The sequence below is a fragment of the Dendropsophus ebraccatus genome, chromosome 1 (genome assembly GCF_027789765.1).
Source record: "Dendropsophus ebraccatus isolate aDenEbr1 chromosome 1, aDenEbr1.pat, whole genome shotgun sequence".
Classification (NCBI taxonomy): Eukaryota; Metazoa; Chordata; class Amphibia; order Anura; family Hylidae; genus Dendropsophus; species Dendropsophus ebraccatus.
The window spans coordinates 18439840-18462822 of record NC_091454.1 but is presented as its reverse complement, the minus strand read 5'-3'; the positions used below and the strand labels follow the sequence as shown (position 1 = coordinate 18462822).

Below are 22983 nucleotides of genomic sequence, written 5' to 3'. Positions count from 1 at the left end.
AATGAATGTGGAATTTCAGAGAACGATTATCAAACGATTAGGGAACGATAATTTTAGGATCAGATCTAAATCAACGCTCAACGACATATGAACGATTTTTCGATGGTTGCCTGCAATTACACAGAACGATTATCGTTTAAATTCGAACGATATAACGATTTTTCACACAATAATCGTCCCGTGTAATAGGGCCCTTAGACTGTCAGTATAAGGACTGAGTCATGTATACCTGTAGGTGACCATATTAGAAATATTTATCCACAGTGATCTATGGATTACCCTCACCACACAATACTTGGGGTCCATGCCCCACCAGCCCCCTAGCTAACTCCCTGTTGATTGACACCCATTATCCCAACAAGGACCCTATGATAGTGTTGTAGGTGTCATCTTTGGCTAAAAGAGTGACCCAATAGGTCAATCTAAGAGTATATGACACTACTTACCTTAACAAGTCGAGCTGTTTCAGAAGGGCTGTGCGCTCCCGCTGAAGACTCTCTGTCACCCGGTATACTTCCCTATAAGACAATATCATTATTATGATCATGAAGGTATCTATTCTATTGGTAGTGCTACCAATCTTGTCCATGGCCTAGTCAATTGGGGTGCAGATCATTACTTTAGCAGATAGACGAGCTTGCTTATGGAAAATAAAGTATTACCTTTCTGGAAAATTTCTTTAAGTGGCTCACAATAGCAATCCTTAAAGTGTTACTGTCGTATTTTTTATTATTATTATTATTATTTTTTATTTTTTTTCAGAAATCAATAGTCCAGGCGATTTTAAGAAACTTTGTAATTGGGTTTATTAGGCAAATATGCCATTATCTGCATTCAAAAAGACTTTCCCAAGGTCCCCCCCTTCTCTCTCATCCACTGCTCATTATCAGGAAATCTCGACTCTTTTATATCAGTCGGGCCCTGTGTAACCTATGGAGTGGGGAGGGGGGAGGAGGGAGATTAGTTGGCAGCAGAGAACAAAGGATTACACAGTGGGACCTATGTAAAAGCCGGTATTCAGAGGTCAGAGAGGTCAGTGCTGACTTCAGAGGAGATAGCCTGGTGATATAGCTGTAAATTGACTCTTTGTTGTCCTGTTTTGGTGCCTCATCTCCCTCAACCCCTTCCCTCTCCATAAGAGAACCCAAGACAGGGGGGAGAGCTTCAAACTGTTTTTTCCTGATAAAAATGCATTTTTCGTCTAATAAACCCAATTACAAAGTTTCTTAAAATCGCCTGTACTATTGATTTCTGCAAAAAAAAATAAAAAATTGGAACGACAGTGACACTTTGAACCAATGGGCCCTAGCTAGTGATGTTAGCCCTGGACATTAGAGCAAAGAGTGCAATGTGTATTGTAATCACCTATGTGGTCTATGGATAACCATATGGCCATAGTATGGTGGTAATATTTGGTTTTGATATAGTGCTATTACTTGAAAACTACATATGTGTAGTAAAGTTTATTATTCTTTTATATGCAGCAAATGTTTTATTCCACTGCAGCACTCCCACTGTCATCTTCCAAAGGGGAGCTACTGAAAAAAAAAATCAACTGGTGTCAGAATGTTATAGAGATTTGTAATTTACTTCTATTTAAAAATCTCAAGTATTCCAGTACTTATCAGCTGCTGTATGTCCTGCAAGAAGTGGTGTATTCTTTCCAGTCTGACACAGTGCCACCTCTGTCCATGTCAGGAACTGCCCAGAGCAGTAGAGGGTTTTTTATTTTACTGCAATGGAGAGTTCCTGACATGGACAGAGGTGACAGCAGAGAGCACTAAATTAGACTGGAAAGAATACACCACTTCCTGCAGGACATATAGCAGCTGATAAGTATTGGAAGACTTGACATTTTTTAATGGAAGTAAATTATAAATCTGTCTGTATAACTATCTGATAACAGTTGATTTCAAAGATTTTTTTTCCCAGGAGTTCCCCTTTAAAACAAAAAAAAATCACTAGAGCTCCCCTTTAACTCAATATACAAGTAAGATATAGGAAAATTTCTGAGGTAGAAAGGCCCTTTAAGAAATGATGGCAGTGGTAGAACAGCTGTTTGAAGAGCACACAGCCTAGCAGGGGCACAGAACAGCAAAAACAGGCTTATTAAGCCATCCATACGCTGCAGGACTGGGCTCCTACTGCCACATCTGAACATGTAATTGGATGAGAAGCCCATGAAAAGGAAAAACACTATTTGCATGAGATGGCTTCTAAGTAGTGTGTGAAGAGGAGAGCGCAGGCTCCGGGGAGAGATGAAGCTGGCTGCCCGCAGCTGATGCATAAATCACAGACTTTGGAGTCATTTATAATAGTGGAAGAAATCGTAATCTGCTGTAACCACAAGGAATATTAATTTTACTTGAAGCGAAATTATATAAAAGGGGTGTTATTGTTAAAAGGGGTACTCCGGCACAATGTTAGCAGAGAGCACTGTCAGACTATAAAGAATACACCACTTCCTGCAGGGCATACAGCAGCTGATAAGTACCGAGAAACTGGAGATCTTTAAATAGAAGTGAATTACAATTCTATATAATTTTCTGAAACCAGTTGATTTGAAAGAAAAAGATTTTCACAGGAGTACTCCTTTAATAAGCTTAAAGGATAGAGCCAGATTTGCAACCCTTTGTATTGTTTCAATACATTAAACAAAGTGTAACATGTATATAAAAAAATTATCGTGTTGTGTACACAGCTCCTATGCAGAGCTATGTGTCGCTATGGCTACAGACTACAAACCAACCTTGTGTAGTCTGATCCTGCAATCATACTCCCTTCCATCAGTCTTGTGCTGCTTGCTAACATGCATTTGGCTAGACTTTTTTTTTAAAAATCACTAACCATTAAAGGAATTATCTGGGTTAAAAGAAAAAAACAGCACCATACCCAGGCTCAGGTTGTTTATGGCATTACAACTTGGCTCCATTCAGTCCAACGGAACTGAGCTGCAATACCACACACAAACAAAGGACTGCAGTAGCACTGTTTCTGGAAGAGAGCAGCTATGTTTTTGGTAATTCTGAATAAACCCTTTGAAGTGTCACTGTCGTTAAAAAAGTTTTTTTGCAGAAATCAGTACAGGATTTTAAGAAACTTTGTAATTGGGTTTATTAGCCAAAAAATGCATTTCTATCATGAAAAAGCTCTCTCTTCTCTTCTCTTATAGAGAGGGGAGGGGTTGAGGGAGATGAGGCACCAAAACAGGACAACAAAGAGTTAATTTACAGCTACATCACCAGGCTATCTCCTCCGAAGTCAGCAGTGACCCCTCTGACCTCTGAATACCAGCTTTCACACAGCTCCCACTGTGCAATCTTTTGTTCTCTGCTCTCTGCTGGCGACTAATCTCCCTCTTCCTCACTCCCCTCTCCATAGGTTACACAGGGATCGACTGATGTAAAAAAGTGGAGATTTCATGATAATGAGCAGTGAATGAGAGGGGGGGGGGGGGAACCTGGGGAAAGTATTTTTGAATGCAGATAATGGCATATTTGCCTAATAAACCCAATTACAAAGTTTCTTAAAATTGCCTGGACTATTGATTTCTGCAAAAAAAAGAAACAAAACAAAAAAAATTACAGTGACACTTTAAGACACAAAGATCTGCATAGGGGCAGTGGACATTTGACAGTCAAATATTTTTAGTCAACACTAAGAGGCTTTGTATTTTAGATGCACTAAAGTCATACAAAACCTAGAAGCAAAAGTGGACATATCCTTTAAATCTGCATTTTCCAAGTACAATGTTTGGATACAGCATCGTGTATCGTATCTTTTCTCTCATATGATCAGAGTAAATTCTTAAAGGGACCCTATGGCATTTAAAACAAAGTTCATTCTGCCGGCAGTTTGTCATAGAGCTGGAGGAGGTGAGCACTCTGATATAGTGCTTTGTGGGAAAAGATTCAGTATAACTTGTAATATAGTCATCTAAAGTTACACTCTTTCTGGACTTGGGAGTCAAGGGGGCGGTCCTAATCAGTGATTGATAGTTTCCTTTCTATGAGCTTCCAACTGTCACTAATTAGGGCCACCCACTTGAATCCTAAACTAGGAGGTTTACATTTCTGCCCAGTGGGCGGTCCTAATCAGTAACAGTTAATTTTATATGTACTCTCATACAGGGAAGTCTGTCAGTCACTGAATAGGACCACCCACTGGACTCTTGAGCCGAGAAAGAGCAAGTTTTTTTTATATCAATAGAATACAAGTTATACTGAATCTTTTCCCATAAAACTATATATATCAATTTGCTCAGCTCCTGCTCCTCTACTTTTTGGTTAGTGAGCCTTTAAAAAGGTATTCATATCTATACTGTATATACACGGGATATATTATAAATGGCTCATAGATGTGGATCCCACCCACCCTACATTGTTGGGGTGATCTGGGTCTTCTGATTCAAAGCCAACTCTGTTCTCCTAATAGGTAGGAGAATCTGCCATAGAGGCTTCAGATGGGAATACCCCTTTAAATACACAATGCCATTGATAAATGTGGATAGATGCTGTAGGTTGTGTACATTTCTCTCTCCTCGTGCAGCTGGGAGGCCTCCTCCTGGAGGATCTTCAGTTGTTTCTGAGCTGTGATTAACTCCTGGGAGGTTCTCTCCAGCTCCCGTCTCATCTCTTTGTTGGTCAGCTTCAGCTTCTCATTCTCCGCTTTGGTTTCGTACTTGTCATTATTCAGCTCTTTACACTGACTCTCCAACTGCAATAGATCCGAGAGAGCAAAGGAAAACGATAAGTGTATGGCAAGCGGATATTCAGTATTTGGAATAATCTTTGCAACATGCCATAAGGCAGTGCTGATAGATAGATAGATAGATAGATAGATAGATAGATAGGAGATAGATAGATAGATAGATAGATAGATAGATAGATAGATAGATAGATAGGAGATAGATAGATAATAGATAGATAGATAGATAGATAGATAGATAGGAGATAGATAGATAGATAGATAGATAGATAGATAGATAGATAGGAGATAGATAGATAGGAGATAGATAGATAGATAGATAGATAGATAGATAGGAGATAGATAGATAATAGATAGATAGATAGATAGATGATAGATAGATAGATAGATAGATAGATAGATAGGAGATAGATAGATAGATAGATAGGAAATAGATAGGAGATAGATAGATAGATAGATAGGAGATAGATAGGAGATAGATAGATAGATAGATAGATAGATAGATAGATAGATAGGAGATAGATAGATAGATAGATAGATAGATAGATAGATAGGAGATAGATAGATAGATAGGAGATAGATAGATAGATAGATAGATAGATAGGAGATAGATACATAGATAGATAGATAGATAGATAGATAGATAGGAGATAGATAGATAGATAGATAGATAGATAGATAGATAGATAGTAATAGGATATAGCGATAGATAGATAAATAGATAGATAGATAGATAGATAGACAGACAGATATATAGATAGATGATAGAAAGATAGATAGGAGATAGATGATAGATAGATAGATAGATAGATAGATAGATAGATAGATAGATAGATAGATGATAGATAGATAGATAGATAGATAGATAGATAGATAGATAGATGATAGATAGATAGATAGATAGGAGATAGATAGATAGATAGGAGATAGATAGATAGATAGATAGATAGATAGATAGATAGATAGGAAATAGATAGGAGATAGATAGATAGATAGATAGATAGGAGATAGATAGATAGATAGATAGATAGGAGATAGATAGATAGGAGATAGATAGATAGATAGATAGATAGGAGATAGATAGATAGATAGATAGATAGATAGATAGATAGATAGATAGATAGATAGATACATAGATAGATGATAGATCATAGACCGTGTCAGTAAATTCTTGTGGATATAAGAAGTCATCTTGTATTGTTAGATGTATTTCCCAGGTGACACCTGCTCTCTCTTCCGCTCTCACCATCAGACCCGGCACCCTCTATATCATTATGACAACCACATGGACATTTCTCACATACATCACAAGAATTTCATTTACTAAACCATGAAATAATCCAGCGAAACCTTCCATCCCTCTCCTGGCTGTGCAGACGCTCACCGTCCACAGATGATTGGATATCTAGGCCATAAAGATTAATTTGCCTTTAGTCAAAAAAGCAGCCGGTCTGCCCCTTGGGCCTGTCACTGTTATGACAGATACAATATTACATTGACTTGTTTGCTTAAAATAAAGTATTATCTGTCCACTTAGGGGGGATTGAATGCACAGCAAAGCTATCTAAATCCCATGGAGGCGAGCGATGCAGAATACCTGCCCAGATGCTGCACCGCTTCATGGCCCGAACTGCCAAAGATGATGGATCAAGCTAATAATCATATTATACCTGTGTATAGATGGTGGAAATACAAGGCGGATAGTGTAACTAATATCTGTGCAGAGAAATAGATAGATAGATAGATAGATAGATAGATAGATAGATAGATAGAAGATAGATAGATAGATAGATAGGAGATAGATAGATAGATAGATAGATAGATAGATAGGAGATAGATAGATAGATAGATAGATAGATAGGAGATAGATAGATAGGAGATAGATAATAGATAGATAGATAGATAGATAGATAGATAGATAGATAGATAGGAGATAGATAGATAATAGATAGGAGATAGATAGATAGATAGATAGATAGATAGATAGATAGATAGGAGATAGATAGATAGATAGATAGATAGATAGATAGGAGATAGATAAATAGATAATAGATAGATAGATAGATAGATAGATAGATAGATAGATAGGAGATAGATAGAGAGGAGATAGACTTTACTAGTTGTTTGTAACTTAAACCTATGATCTTATTTTATTTAAACAAATAGGACTCTATGGTAGAGAACAGAGCTGTTTCTATTAATACATTTAATTGTTCAACTTAATTTTGCCTGAAGTCACCACTAGGTGGAGCTCACTGCTTAGCCATATATACAGATGATCACTAGCTTAATGATTAATCTATTCTCTATATCTCTAATCTATTATCTCTGGTGGTTGAGTGTTACCATTGTTAGCCGTTATATCTAGTATTTCTGGAGGTCTAGATCATTGTATACTGCCTCACACCTCAGCCAAGCAAGCATGTTTTAGGAATAGGAATGGGGGAGAAGGATGCTGCCAGACACCTCTGACAGCAGCTTATATCCCTAAGACCATACGGATCATCTATGTGCATTAAATGGTCAGCCAGTTCAAAATCAAAAACCGCATATCTGTGTATCGATAATTTAAAGGGATTATCCAAGACTTCTACATTGATAGCATATCCTCAGGATGGGCCATGATTATTGTGAGCTGGCATCTGGCACCATGATACCTGAATATATAGTAAATAGACAGCCCCAAACACTGTGTAGTGGTTGTCATGGGTTATTGTAGCTCAGCTCTGATTCACTTTAATGGGCTGCAGTACTCAGTATGGCCACTGCACAATGTATGGCGCTGTCTGCTTCTGCCTCTCTTCTCCATAGATGAGGGGGCTCTTTAAATCGGGCCCCCACCAATCAAATATTGACAGCCTATTCTGAGGACACGCCATCCATATCAACAAGCCCCTTTAAGTTTGCTACAGTTGTTTGTATATAGATTATATAAACAGTTGTCGGAAGATTTTTTTTATGTTTTTCGACTTGAAAGCCCAATTCATCTCAGCTAAAAGCACTACTCAAAACGCACAAAACAAGAGGAGCCGAACAGCGGGATTTACATAAACATGAATACAGCGAGAGAATGGAGGAGACTCATTATATTCCTGTTATATTCTCCGCCGCATCAAAGAGAAGCTTACTGCACAAATACTCAATGCCCCGAAATGTAAAAAACAACAAAAAAACATAAAGATCCCAATCAGAACATGAGAAATAAGGTAATATGTATAACATGGTTTACCCATTCACTGGGTGAGGGTGACTTATAACAGCTATCTATCAATTCACCAGCAATTCTCCACATCAATGAGGCTTTGTGCCTATGGGGTATCCTTTTTTATATCAGCTTAAAGGGATTGTCTACTTTTCAAAATCACTTCTTATTAGAGGGATCCCTTGGTAATAAGATGACCACAAAGAGGCAGGAATGTGCAGTAATCTGTGAGGGAGATGGAATGTAGTATCCTATTTGCCTACAGCTCCCCTGCAGGATGTATCAGGTATTACATAAACTATATTGTGCACTTTACTTTTTGCTGAAAAATATATCTTTGCTGACATTTTTTTTTAACATTTGTTGAATAATATTAAGTATTACACAGCTTTCATGTATATTACCTCCTGTAGGTAACACAGGAGGGTAAGTGATCCCCATTCTTCTGACCTTTGGAGGTCCAACCCCCACTGATGAGTTATTTATCAATACATTTTAATCTTGGGGAAAGCCCTTTAAGGCCATTCCTACTTATACGCTCTATTAGCACAAGGAAACAAATATGCTCTATTCCTGGTTCAGGTGGGTAATGGGTAAACAAGAACCCACCAAAGGGGTGATATGGTAATTATAGAATGGGGGGGGGGGATTTCCAGTAGTCACATATACATACCCGCTTTTGCTTTAGCACAAGATGCTCCAGCTCCTGCTCCTTGCTCTGCAGCTTCTCCTCCAGTATATGGCTGCGTGTCTGGAATCTCTCTGTGTCCTAAATATAACAAGAATATTCTATGATTAAAAATGAGATGGATGGATAGATAGATAGATAGATAGATAGATAGATAGATAGATAGATAGATAGGAGATAGATAGATAGATAGATAGATAGATAGATAGATAGGAGATAGATAGATAGGAGATAGATAGATAGATAGATAGGAGATAGATACATAGATAGATAGATAGATAGATAGATAGATAGATAGATAGATAGATAGGAGATAGATAGATAGGAGATAGATAGATAGATAGATAGATAGATAGATAGATAGATAGGAGATAGATAGATGAGATAGATAGATAGATAGATAGATAGATAGATAGATAGATAGGAGATAGATAGATAGATAGATAGATAGATAGATAGATAGGAGATAGATAGATAGATGATAGATAGATAGATAGATAGATAGATAGATAGATAGATAGATAGGAGATAGATAGATGATAGATAGATAGATAGGAGATAGATAGATAGGAGATAGATAGGAGATAGATAGGAGATAGATAGATAGATAGATAGGAGATAGATAGATAGATAGATAGATAGATAGATAGATAGATAGGAGATAGATAGATAGATAGATAGATAGATAGGAGATAGATAGATAGGAGATAGATAGGAGATAGATAGGAGATAGATAGATAGATAGATAGATAGATAGGAGATAGATAGATAGATAGATAGATAGATAGATAGATAGATAGATAGAAGATAGATAGATAGATAGATAGATAGATAGATAGATAGATAATAGATGATAGATAGATAGATAGATAGATAGATAGATAGATAGATAGAGAAATAATTTACAAATCTGTATACCTTTCTGACACTAGTTGCTTTTAAAAAAAAAATTGCCCTCCGGAGTATCCCTTTAAGTGAAATTATAGCTTTTTTCCCCTAAAACTGCGCCACACCTATCCACAGGTTGTGTGCGGTATTACAACCTGGCGTTATTCACGTTAATTAAACCAAGCTGCAATATCAAAAACAAACTGAAGACATGAGTGGCACAATTACAGGAAGAAAGCAGCTGTATTCTCTAATCCTGGACAACCCCTTTAAGAGGGTGACAAACTTGTTACATCTGAGTGGGAGGTTGAGGGTGACATAGAAGCAGAGACTCCGCAGTACTGTCCCTTTATGAAATTACGAATTTTCTAATGAAATATATATATTTTTTGAATGATTTGGTACCTCTAAATAAAAAAAAAAAAACATAAAGAAACAACAAGTCCCGGATTTATTGCTGCGATACACAATTGCATTGAAAATTTGCCCCGGGGTTTCGGTAAATATGAAAAATATCACAAGCACAATTCTCAGTCTATTGACTAAATCCAATGTGAAATGCATTATAGATTTTTTTTTTCATTGTTTATGCGTTGCTTGGGCTCCCATTAAAAGCCATTAGGAAAGCAGAGAGAGAAATCATAGCTGTTAGCAACGCTCGCCAGAGATAGCGTATAGACGCAGGGCGCTCTCCTCCCCATTTAAAATATATTTTGGTACAAAGACTCAATTAAGTTTTTTTTTTTTTTTTAAGTAAAATAATAAAAAAACAAAACAAAAAGCTCCAAGTGTTCCATTAACTCTCACCCCCGCGCATTCTCCGGCTGCATTAGGAAGATAAAAAATTATTTCTTATTAAATGAATGATGGCTTATAATTTCTGCTCCGTAATAATGTTTATGAGAAACAAGAGGATAGGTGGCTATCTATAGGCATACATCTATCATGGGGGCTGGGGGCAGAGGCGTAACTACCACCATAGCAGACATAGCGGCTGCTATGGGGCCCGCCACATCAGGGGACCCATTCCTCCAATACACTAGGCCTCCTGAGCTGTTATCATAGTACCAAAGGAGATGCCTGCCATGGGGGACACTATGTACTGGGGGGTAGAATACTAGGGAAGATGCCTATTTTGGGGGACACTATCTACGGGGCTTACAAGGAGAGAAGTCTACTATCGGGGACACTAGGCGAAATGTCTACCATGGGGGCACCATATGCCTAACATATAGTGTCTTCTGGGCGGAGGGCTAACAAAGAAGGGGATTACCTACAGTGGGATGGGGTAAGGAGGGGGCCCAATCAAAAGTTTGCTATGAGGCCCAGCCCTTTCCAGTTACGCCCCTGGCTGGCGGTGTCTGTTCTTTTCCTGACGATACATGATTAGCGCTGTATTCAGTATTTATTAGTAGGATGGTCACTATATGGTTGTAATAGTATAGTTCCCCTTTAGTAGATGGCCCCCACTGTACATAAATACAAAAGAAAATAACAAAACTTACCTCCCACACGCTCCCCCGTCACTCCCCTGTTCTTATCCGACACAGGCAGCGTGTGTTATAGATATTGCCTGGCCCGAATGTCCTAGTCACTGCCTAATAGTGATGAGCAACATGTTCGTAAATGTTCGCACGAACATGATGCTAATTATTGGTGTTCGCCGATCATGAATAATTTGTTCAATGATCGGAATGGTTATAACGATCATTTTCGAACATTGTGGGAGATTTATAAAACTGGTGTAAAGTAGAACTGGCTTAGTTGCCCCTAGCAACTAGTTCCTCACAGATTCTTTGGAAAATGAAAGGTGGAATCTGATTGGTTGCTAGGGGCAACTGAGCCAGTTTCACTTTACACCATGTTTGATAAATCTCCCCCAATATTCGAACATCTCGTGATGTACGTAACTGTGCAAGTTTCCTCCCGCCAATTTGAAAGAGCCAATGAACGTGTGGGGAAGGAAGGGCACATCAGGTAATGTAGTAGCCATATTCACTACTGGCATTACTGTGATTGGCTATACGATAAGCGCCATAACGCATGGTACGTACATGCTATAAAAACGTGACGCTGAGGCAAATTTTCTCACTGTCTTTCCTGATTCTTGTGCCGTTCAGTAGGTAGAGTGAGACGAGCAGGGACAGCATCTGAATGTAGTTAGGCAGCAATATTCACAGTGGTAGTTAGTCAGTGTAGGGAGGGAGAGCTGACTGAGTAGGGCTTAGAACAGTGTGAAATTGTCAGTGTAGGGAGGGAGAGCGGACCGAGTAGGGCTTAAAACGTTGTAAAATTGTCAGTGTAGGGAGGGAGACTGGGCCGAGTATGGCTTAGAATGTTGTGAAATTGTCAGTGTAGGGAGGGAGAGCGGACCGAGTAGGACTTAGAATGTTGTAAAAAATTGTCAGTGTATCAAGGGAGAGCTGACTGAGTAAGGCTTAGAACCTTGTGAAATTATCAGTGTAGGGAGGGAGAGCGGACCGAGTAGGGCTTAGAACTTTGTGAAATTGTCAGTGTAGGGAGGGAAAGCTGACTGAGTAGGGCTTAGAAGGTTGTGAAATTGTCAGTGTATCAAGGTAGAGCTTACTGAGTATGGCTTAGAACGTTGTGAAATTGTCAGTGTAGGGAGGGAGAGCGGACCGAGTAGGGCTTAGAACGTTGTGAAATTGTCAGTGTAGGGAGGGAGAGCGGACCGAGTAGGGCTTAGAACGTTGTGAAATTGTCAGTGTAGGGAGGGAGAGCTGACTGAGTAGGGCTTAGAACGTTGTGAAATTGTCAGTGTAGGGAGGGAGAGCGGACCGAGTAGGGCTTAGAACGTTGTGAAATTGTCAGTGTAGGGAGGGAGAGCTGACTGAGTAGGGCTTAGAACGTTGTGAAATTGTCAGTGTAGGGAGGGCGACAGAATCCAGTGTTTTAGCACTATAAGGATTCATTGCTTAACCCTGTAGTGACCAGGCGTCCATTATAGTCCACCCTGTCCATTATCTTCACAATGTATTTGAGTTCTCAGAGGCCATAAGCGGACTTGCTGAGCTGACTGAGCATTCATTGTGCGTATTTCGTGATACATGTATGCACGTCATTGCGTATATCTGCACAGGCAAATAAAAGATACACTAATGCTGCACACCTCGTATTGCTCCGATATTACGTATTTTACGCTTTGTACCTGATAATCTGTACACACCGAAATGTACGCTTCTACTGTACGTTCGTTATTTGTTCGTGAATTTTCAGCAAACACAAATCGAACTAATTGTCATCATTATTTTTTATGTTCATGTTCGGGATTCGAATCGAACATCGAGGTGTTTGCCCATCACTACTCCTGACTGGTGGGTGGGACTTCACGCTCAATCAATGTCTGTAACATGCGCTGCCAGTGCCGGATGAGAAAACAGGGTAGAGCAGCACCTTGAGACCTGCAGTGACAGGTAAACATTGTTGTTTTTAGTGCACTCACTGGCGCTGCAGCTGGACATCTCATGAATCGTCTGGTGGGCCCCTGATGTGCAACTGCAGTGGGATCAGGCGTGGGCGGTCCAGATAGCCATAGGCCTCAGGCCACAATCTGCCGCCAGAACGGCCCACATTATGGTCTGCCACTGGTGGGCCTTTGAGGTGCAATGGGCCCAAGTGCTGGTGCTGGCACTGATGGGAACTGTAGTTTTGTGACAGCAGGAGGGCTATCGGTTCCCTATCTTTGGTGTAAGTTGATCTGTGCGGCCTCCATGGATGGGACTTGTTTCTCCAGCACATCCATAATATGATCAAACGGATTAAGATCTCGGGAATCTGGATGACTGTTCACTTACTGCCTCATATACCCCTCCCTGTTTCAGGAGCCATTGTCATGAGATAACAATGTTATTCACTTTATTTTTGACCGACTGATCTGCCTATTTGTTCTTATTATGTCATTTTTATTATTTTAATTATACGTTACATTTTATGTGATGATGATGAATAATCAAGGAAAAACGGAACGACTATACTTCGGAGTGATTTGTTAGGTATAATACGTGGGTTTCCGAGGGCAGACCAGACGGAACGGACTAATAAGTCGGCAAAAAATATAGGTTAAAGAAATGTCCTACATTTGTAGAGTAAGAAATAAAAGCTATAAATCTGGGAAGCTTGACCTACTACTAGATATAGTTATTATCTCCCCTGGACTGAAACGTCCTTTTTCAAAGGCAGAACATAAAAATACACACACTCTCACAGCTACCTTCCTACACGGTACACAAAGAAAGAGACATTTCGAGGTCAATGGACGTGATGGCTGATATTGTGTTCAGCCGAGACATCGGAACTTACTTGTAAGAGAAATTGTTCCTTCTCTGTTTTTATCTGTTGTTCCATCTCTTCATATAAATTCTGGATTTCGCTGTCGTAGGTGGCGATTTTCCTAGACAAAAGAAACATGTGAATGGTGGGCCTGCGAAGTTTACACCCTCTTTACCTAAACCTTATTGCTATACTATCCACTGCCTATAAAGTAAAGCCTTTTCGAGCCCCGCCCACGAGCACCCATAACTGTAATGAAGAATAGAGATCCGCGGGGGCGGACCTTGCAAAGAATAAGGCCAATGAAGGATTGTCACAGAAAACAGTAGTTTTTAGGAGAAGTTTCCTTGTATGTCTATGTCTTATGGTAGGTTTTTGAGATGCGCACATTAATAGGTCCACACACAATACCTAAGTGAGTATAGTTTACTTAAAGGGGTTGCCACTTTATAGCAAAATGCAGCAACTTCCTGCACCAATTACTTTATGCCAGATATTCATTTAAAATTGCCCTGTGACTATGATATCACTCTGCATACTCCATAGGTACGTACAGACGCAGTGGAGGGCGCAGAGAGAGGAACATGGAGGCAAGCAGCAATCTGCTGATGTTATTTTATTACTTTACTTAAAGGGACTTTCTAATGAGGAAGATTATCTTCAACCAGTGGCATAGCTACAATTGAGGCAGGCCACACAGCTGCTATGGGGCCCACACAGCAGCCAACCCCATCAAAGCATGGCCTGCCTCCATGGTACAGCCAAAGCAACACCCCTAACCTTCCCCTCTCCCCACGGGACGGCACGGTTCTCACTGCATCCCAGAGCTGGTGAAAGTGGCTCTGAGGAACCGTGCAGTCCCGGGAAGGGGTAGGGGGCGGGGACGAACGCTGCGACCCTGGTAGCTACGCCACTGGTGGGCAGGGTTATAGTCAAGAAAGTATTAAGAAAGAGAGATAGAGTTGGCTAAATTTCCTTCTAGAGTGTACAACAGGAACAGGAAGTCTGTTATTGGACAGGAGGTGGGGATAATGAAGACAACAGAGAATCCATACAGTCACATATTGTTCTTTCATTCAGTTTACTAACTTTTTTAGCGCACACTCCATTTCATTCTTTTCCTCATTGGCTTCTTGGATTTGCGAGAAGACTCTTGTAAGGAATTCTTCAAAACTTGGAAGCAGGTGAGGTTCATCCTTCCTTAAATCCATCCATAAGCGTTTTATTGTGTTCTCGCTGCAAGGAAGAAGACATTCTTGTCACTTGGCTTTTAAGGTCTAGGCCTGCACTCTGCCCTATAGCAGCCTATGGTAAGTATGTCTGTTGTGCACAAGAATGTTACTGCAAGGAAAATGAGGGGGGTTTTCAGTGACTAGTTCAGATTTATTGGTTTTGTTGGGTGCTTGAGGTTGTAAAGGGGTTGTCAGGTTTAGAAACCCATTTAAGTACTATACTCTATTTGAGTTACCATGGGGGGTGGGGACAAGTGGGGATTGTCCAAAGTAGACAACTCTTTTAATCTTTTAATCTTTAATCACGAAGCCACAAATTAAAGGGGTATTCCCTGGTTGGCTGTATCTGCAACTTTTTAACTTCTTCATAATGCTGGGAGGGTTAATCTGAGGTCAAGCTGATAAATTCACTGTCATTAACCCTCCTGGCATTACAAAGTTGCAGATATGGACTTGTTTACATCCGCCGACTCGGAAGGGAGGGGGAGACGGAAAAAAAAAGCTCACACACAGATTTTTGTGTCTTCAGCAGAAAGCAGCAGCTCAGAACTGGGGGAAGGAGACTGAATAGATAATAACTATGAAAAAAATCCATAAGGCCCTATTACGGGGAGCGATTATTGCTCTGTGTAATAGAGAGAATGAGCAAAACGATCATTGGCTGATCGTTTCTTTAGGTCCAGCCCTAAAATCATCAGGTGTCGGGCGTGCATTGTTATGTGTAATAGTGATGCGTGGCCGACGGCTGATGACTGTAGTATTAAATTTAAAAATATTATCTTACCTTACCATATTCCCGGGTGTCCTTGGGCCTTCCCCAGTATCCTTGGAGGTCTTCCCCCGGTGTCCTCAAAGGCCTTCCCCGGTGTCCTCAAAGGTCTTCCCCAGTGTCCTCAGAGGCCTTCCCAGCTGTCTGCAGCTCTGCCTTGTGTTCCGGTCTTTTGACTTCCCCTGCGGTTGCTCAGCCAATCACTGGCTGAGCACCCATGGCCTGTCAGTGCAAAGACCAGAACATAAGGCAGAGCTGCAGACAGATGGGAAGGCCTCTGAAGACACTGGGGAAGACCTCTGAGGACACTGGGGAAGACCTTCAAAGATACTGGGGAAGGCCTCTGAGGACTACCGGGAACATGGTAAGGTAAGTTAATACTTTATTATTTTAAACTTAAGGCAAGGGCTGCATGGACATCGCTAATGATGTCTGTGCAGCCCTTGCTGCCCGATAGTTGGCCTGTGTAATAGCTCAATAAAACAGTGTCGATCTACCAGATCGTTTACAATTTATGATCGGGCCGTCTAGTAGGACCCTAAGGGTCCTATTCCACAAGCCATGCAGGGCCCGATCAACTGCTAGATCGCCGCTCGTTTACTGGGCCTATTCTACGGCCCGATGATCGTTGAGCGAGGGCTGCAGGGACATCGTTACTGATGTCCTTGCAGCCCTTGCAGCAGTACATTACCTGCAGGTCTTCTCCTCCGCTCTGTCTTCAGCTGACAGGCCACTCAGCCAATCACAGGCCGTGGCGTTCCCCGCCTGTGATTGGATGAGCGCTCCGTCAGCTGACTGGCCATTCTGAAGCTAGAGCGCGCGGGACCCAGGAAGGAAGACAGAGCGGAGGAGAAGACATGACAGGTAATGTATGGTGCTTTTCAAATCGTCAGTCGCCCGCCGCGCACCGCTATTCCACTGTAGCGATGCGTGGTGGGGGAACGATGATTTTAGGTCTGGCCCTAAATGAACCATCAGCCGATGACACGATCATCGGCTGATCGTTCTCTCTATTCCATCAAGCGATAATCGGCCGAATCGGGCCGAATGGGGCCGATTATCGTTCCTGTGGAATAGGGCCCTTAGTCTCACCAGGGGCAGTAACATATAAAAAGTTATATTTGAGTAGAATACCCCTTTAAAATCCCTATCACTTAATTTTTTGGAAATTTGGAAAATGACAGGAAATCTGTTTTTTAAACAAAAAAAAAACATCAATTCAAAAAGTTTACTATAAAGTATACGTAAAGGTACATTAGAAAAAGCAATCTCCCATATAGGTTTATTTTCCACATCTGCTGATATCATCTCCTACCGCCTAAATGACTTTCTTCCTATAATTTGACGTCTCGTACTGTCTCCACGGCGGGGGCGCGCGGCACACGGCCCACTCCGCTAAAATCACTTGTATTATTTAGAAGAAGAGAACGTTTCCTGACCCCGCCGCTCAGTAACAAAGCAAATGACACCGTTTTCTATAGAAATCATTGTGTAAAACGATTGTAAAGCTAGTAACGCTTTCTCTCTCTGAAATGGAGGGAAAATGTCTGGTTTATTTCCCGCTCGCCGCCGCGGTGTCATTATCTAGGCCTGTGTAATTGCTGCCTAACAGATTATCCGCATTGTAATGAAGAGAAAAGTGTTAATAGTCTCATATTTCATTAGCATCAGACCCCGACTGTAATTGTTACCCAAAGTTTCATTATATCATGATTGAAAAAAAACTGCTTAGAGGCGGCCATCGGTTGATCTAGGCCCGAGTGATTGTAATTTTGGGCTCTTAAAGGGAATATTCATCTCTTTCCAAAAATGTGTTTTCCTACTATTCCAATAGATAAATAATGAAAAAATAATAATTCTATTGTGTAAATGTTTCTAATTAAAGGGGTACTCTAAATAGAATTTTTATTTTTCCTTTTAACTGGTGTCAGAAAGTTACATATTCTATTTAAAAATCTTAAAGGGGTAGTTCATAGAATAAAAGGGGGAGATTTATCAAACATGGTGTAAAGTGAATCTGGCTCAGTTGCCCCTAGCAACCAATCAGATTCCACCTTACATTTTGCAAAGAGTCTGTGAGGAATGAAAAGTGGAATCTGATTGGTTGCTAGGGGCAACTGAGCCAGTTTCACTTTACACCATGTTTGGTAAATCTCCTCTTAAGTCTTTGAAATCAACTGGTCCCGGCAAGTGCCAGAGATTTGTAATTTGCTTGTATTAAAAAATCTCCAGTCTTTCAGTACGACTGCCGTATGTCCTGCAGGAAGTGATGTATTTTTTCCAGTCTGACGCAGTGCTCTCTGCTGCCACCTCTGTCCATGACAGGAACTGCCCAGAGCAGTAGCAATTCTCCCTTGAAAATCTCTCCTGCTTTCCAGACTGGAAAAAAATACATCACTTCCTGCAGGGCATACAGCAGCTGATAAGTAAAGGTAGACCTGAGATTATTTAATAGAAGTAAATTACAAATCTCTGGCGCTTTAAGGCAGCAGATGATTTGAAGTGGGAAAAAAATGTGAACTTCCCCTTTAAGTCTTCCGCTACTTATTAGCTGCTGTATGTTTGCCAGGAAGTGGTGTATTCCTTTTAGCTTGACAGTTCCTGACATGGACAGAGGTGGCAGCAGAGAGCACTATGTCAAGCTAAAAGGAATACACCAGTTCCTGCAGGACATACAGCAGACGATAAGTACTGGAAGACTTGACAGTTTTTTTAAATAGAAGTAAATTACAAATCTGTATAACTCTTTGATTTTTTTAAAAAAATTTCAACTCATTTTGTGTTTTTATCATCTCTGCAGACCTATGCATCGCCATGGTAACAAACTATACAAGCGCAGTGTGATCTGATCTTGTGTGTGTGTGTATACATAGCCTAAATCTTAAAGCCCCTAATATATACTCTACTTACTCTTCCAAAAATTTGTTTGCCCCCAAACCATCTATCAAGTTATAGAACTGGGTGTTGACGTCTTCTTGTTGGCCATCTTGACTGTCTTCTTCCCACTTTGTCTGATCCATGTTGTCAAATTCAAGCTGAGCAGAAAGTTCCCCTTGAGATGCGTCGTTCATCTTTGAATGTTCCCTAAGTAAAAAGTAGCCTGAAATGTTTCAAAAAGTTAATTTTATTAGATTTAATAGCAGTGAAATTCACATGGGCAATAATGATCACAGCTCCTCCGTGACTGTGAAGACAAGTTAAAGGGGTATTCTGCTCAAACTTAACTTTTCATATGTCGCTGCCCATGGCGAGACTAACAATTCCTTCTATACTTGTTATTATCTATTCAGTCTCCTTCCCCCAATTCTCAGCTGCTGCTTTCTGCTGAAGACACAAAAATTTGTGTGTGAGCTTTTCTCTCTGTCTCCTCCTCCCCTTCTGAGACAGTTATCCCTATCCTCAACTTTGTAGCAACTTTTTAATGCCGGGAGGGTTAATCACAGTGAATTCATCAGCAACTTGACCTCATTACTTTGCAAATAAAGCCTGACAGAGACTTGTTTACATCAGACGTCTCAGAAGGGAAGGGGGAAGTGGGGGAGACGGAGAGCAAAGCTCACACACAGATTTTTGTGTCTTCAGCAGAAAACAGCAGCTGAGAACTGGGGGATGGAGACTGAATAGATAATAACAAGTATAGAAGAAATTGTTAGTCTCACCATGGGCAGCAACATATCAAAAGTTATGTTTAAGTGGAATACATATATATATATATATATATATATATATATATATATATATATATATATATACATATTTATTTTTATTATTATTATTATTATTATCCCCCCCCCAGGCTGTGAGTGTATAAAAAAAGAATTTTTTAGGAATCATCTTTGAAACATGTAACACTATGGTCATTGAAGGTGCTATTACTCCAGCCACACACCATGACCATAAAGTGAGGACTATAACATAGCATAGATGTAACACATACTTATATAAGCGCAGTCAGTAATGTGTAGTTGTCTTTTACAAGTGAAATGTCTATATCCATATTAGCACAAGAGGAACTGGCCAGTGAGGTGAGATGCCCAGCTGCCTTCTCTGTAGATGCTCAGAAACCTCCTTAGAAATCTATATTAATGTATTAAAGGGGAGGAGGGGGATGCTGCTGCAGATTTTCTCTCTTTCTTTGTGAGAATACAGTGGAGGGGCTTTTGAAGTAGGATTACATATGATTGGCTCAGAGGGGATAAAGGGGATATTTACAAAATTAATAGATAAAGGGGGATATTTACTTAAAGGGGATATTTACAAAATTGATGGGGATGGGGGGGATATTTACTTAAAGGGGATATTTACAAAATTGGCAGCTTATCCTTGGCTTGGGCCATAAGTTTCTGATTGTGCAGGTCTGATACTTGGAAACTACCTCAGATCAACGGGGTCTGAGGAGGCTGTGCTTAACTACCATAGATGATGTACCGCCCCTCTGGGGTGCACTAAATATAACACAGGCATCGGATATAACTACAGTGCCCCTTTAATTGTAATTTCACAGAACTAACTCAAATGAATTGCAGAAAACACTCACTAAATCCTGTAGTGAATTCGTCCAGTGTCAGATATCCATTCCCGTCTGAATCCAGAGTATCAAATACGTTTTCCAGTTCTTCCAGAGTTAGAGCCAGCTCTCCATGAAGCCTCTAGAAGAGATGAGGACCAGCGTAAATAATGTCGTAAACATTAAAAAACAAAACCATGTTTTAGACTCAAAATGATGGACGTCATTTTAAACGGAGATGAAAAGACGTTGTGTGAACATAGCCATACACTGTTTCACTTTACTTCTGACTCCTTATCAACCACAACCATGGCATCGGCGCTACACAGACATATCATCTAAGGGTTTAGACAGAGTTAGGGATACCATCCATCACCTGGGGCCTTGAGAAGGATGTTCTCGCCATGCCAGTGCTCTATAGTATAGTATTTATTTATTTTATTTAATAAAAAAAAAATACATATATATATATCAAATATGTATCTCAATAGAGAAACATTTTTATTATTATTATTATTTTATTTATTTTAATATATATATTTTTTTATTATTTTTTTTTTTTTTAATTAAATAAAATAAATATTTTTTTTTTAACTCCCATCCCACAAATAGGAGATAAATAAAGTAATAGTAAACTGCAATGTTGAAGAAGTGTATTGATCAAAAAAGGGGGTGAAGAAAACTAAGAGAAAGCGCGGGGGGGGGGGGGTTCAATTTTACCTATTGTTATATGTAAAAAAAAAAAATTGATAGGTTGATTAAAATAAATAAAATAATAATAATTAAAAAAATACATTTTCCCTATTGTTATATATATATATATATATATATATATATATATATATATATATATATAGATAGATAGATAGATAGATATATATATACATTTTTTTATTAAATTAAATAAACAAATACAAAAATTTTCCCATGGAATAGTAACCTAAAAAATTCACCTGGTCCTGGAGGAGCACAAAAGTGATGGGTGAAAAAAAATTAAACCATATTAACTGTCTGCATCCTGAAAACCTTACAAATATAACAGTATTAGATCAAGTGCTAATGTTTTTTTTTTTTTTTTTTTTATATATATATATATATATATATATATATATATGATACACAATCAGCAAATAAACAGTAAATCAATAGAAAATGTAACATGAGAATCAATAGTGCAAGTTATTCGGCAAGGGAGACAGAAGTTTTATAGACAAGTGTTCTCTAATAAGACCTCTGACCCCCATAGGAGAATAGACAGTACACAGATCTAATTGTAGTGCTAGATATATAGATATCCCAGAGACCATGGTCAATAGACTTGTCACATCGACTACATTATAGTCATCAGTATGTGAACAGCCACAGGTTGTCGGGGTAAAGTGACATTATCCACTATAGAATATCCCTCGCTGCCTTACCCTCCAGCTATAGGATATTGCTATCCAGTATCTCTGTAACAGTGTGTATGGATGCTTACTGACCCCAGAAACTGTATAAGATGAGAAAATGGACTGGAATGGCCCTTGTAGAACTGAGGAGCTGAGGCATTACCCAGAATACATTGTTTACCTGAATATAATATATGTGTGTGTGTGTGTGTGTGTGTGTGTGTTTAATCCACTTATATACAAAGTGTTATGTTTATTTTTAATCTATTATGTTAGATGCTATTACATCTCCGCCAAAGGTAACAGCATAGGAGGGTCAAGAGAAGATTTTATTTAGCGGATTGTGTACGTCATATACTGATTCCAAGAGAATTTTCCTTTAGATAGATAGATAATAAATAGATAGATGATAGATAGATAGATAGATAGATAGATAGATAGATAGATAGATAGATAGATAGATAGATAGATAGATGATAGATACTGTAGATAGATAGATAGATAGATAGATAGATAGATAGATAGATAGATAGATGATAGATACTGTAGATAGATAGATAGATAGATAGATAGATAGGAGATAGATAGATAGATAGATAGATAGGAGATAGATAGATAGGAGATAGATATATAATAAATAGATAGATAGATAGATAGATAGATAGATAGATAGATAATAAATAAATAGATAGATAGATAGATAGATAGATAGATAGATAGATAGATAGATAGGAGATAGATAGATAGGAGATAGATAGATAGATAGATAGATAGATAGATAGATAGATAGATAGGAGATAGATAGATAGGAGATAGATAGATAGATAGATAGATAGATAGATAGATAGATAGGAGATAGATAGATAGATAGATAGATAGGAGATAGATAGATAGGAGATAGATAGATAGATAGATAGGAGATAGATAGATAGATAGGAGATAGGAGATAGATAGATAGGAGATAGATAGATAGGAGATAGATAGGAGATAGATAGATAATAAATAAATAGATAGATAGAAGATAGATGATAGATACTGTAGATAGATAGATAGATAGATAGATAGATAGATAGATAGATAGATAGATAGGAGATAGATAGATAGATAGATAGATAGATAGATAGATAGGAGATAGATAGATAGATAGGTAGATAATAGATAGATAGATAGATAGATAGATAGATAGATAGGAGATAGATAGATAGATAGATAGATAGATAGATATATCGATAGATAGGAGATAGAAAGAAAGAAAGAAAGAAAGAAGAGGATAGATAGATAGATAGATAGATAGATAGATAGATAGATAGAT

General features: G+C 39.1%; 1 protein-coding gene across 2 annotated transcripts in view; it reads right to left on the bottom strand.

Moving 5' to 3' along the window:
- CRACR2A (calcium release activated channel regulator 2A) overlaps positions 1-22983 on the bottom strand; it is a 73894-nt gene that overhangs the window by 20105 nt on the left and 30806 nt on the right. The window contains exons 3-9 of one of the 2 annotated variants that reach the window (XM_069968523.1): positions 20314-20425; positions 18687-18876; positions 14865-15011; positions 13806-13896; positions 8583-8678; positions 4529-4716; positions 447-518 (exon numbers count right to left, since the gene is read on the bottom strand). In XM_069968523.1, coding sequence (XP_069824624.1) covers positions 447-518; positions 4529-4716; positions 8583-8678; positions 13806-13896; positions 14865-15011; positions 18687-18876; positions 20314-20425 — 896 coding nt within the window. Of the gene's footprint in view, positions 1-446; positions 519-4528; positions 4717-8582; positions 8679-13805; positions 13897-14864; positions 15012-18686; positions 18877-20313; positions 20426-22983 lie in introns of those variants that run through there. The other variant, XM_069968533.1, reaches the window with a different exon arrangement.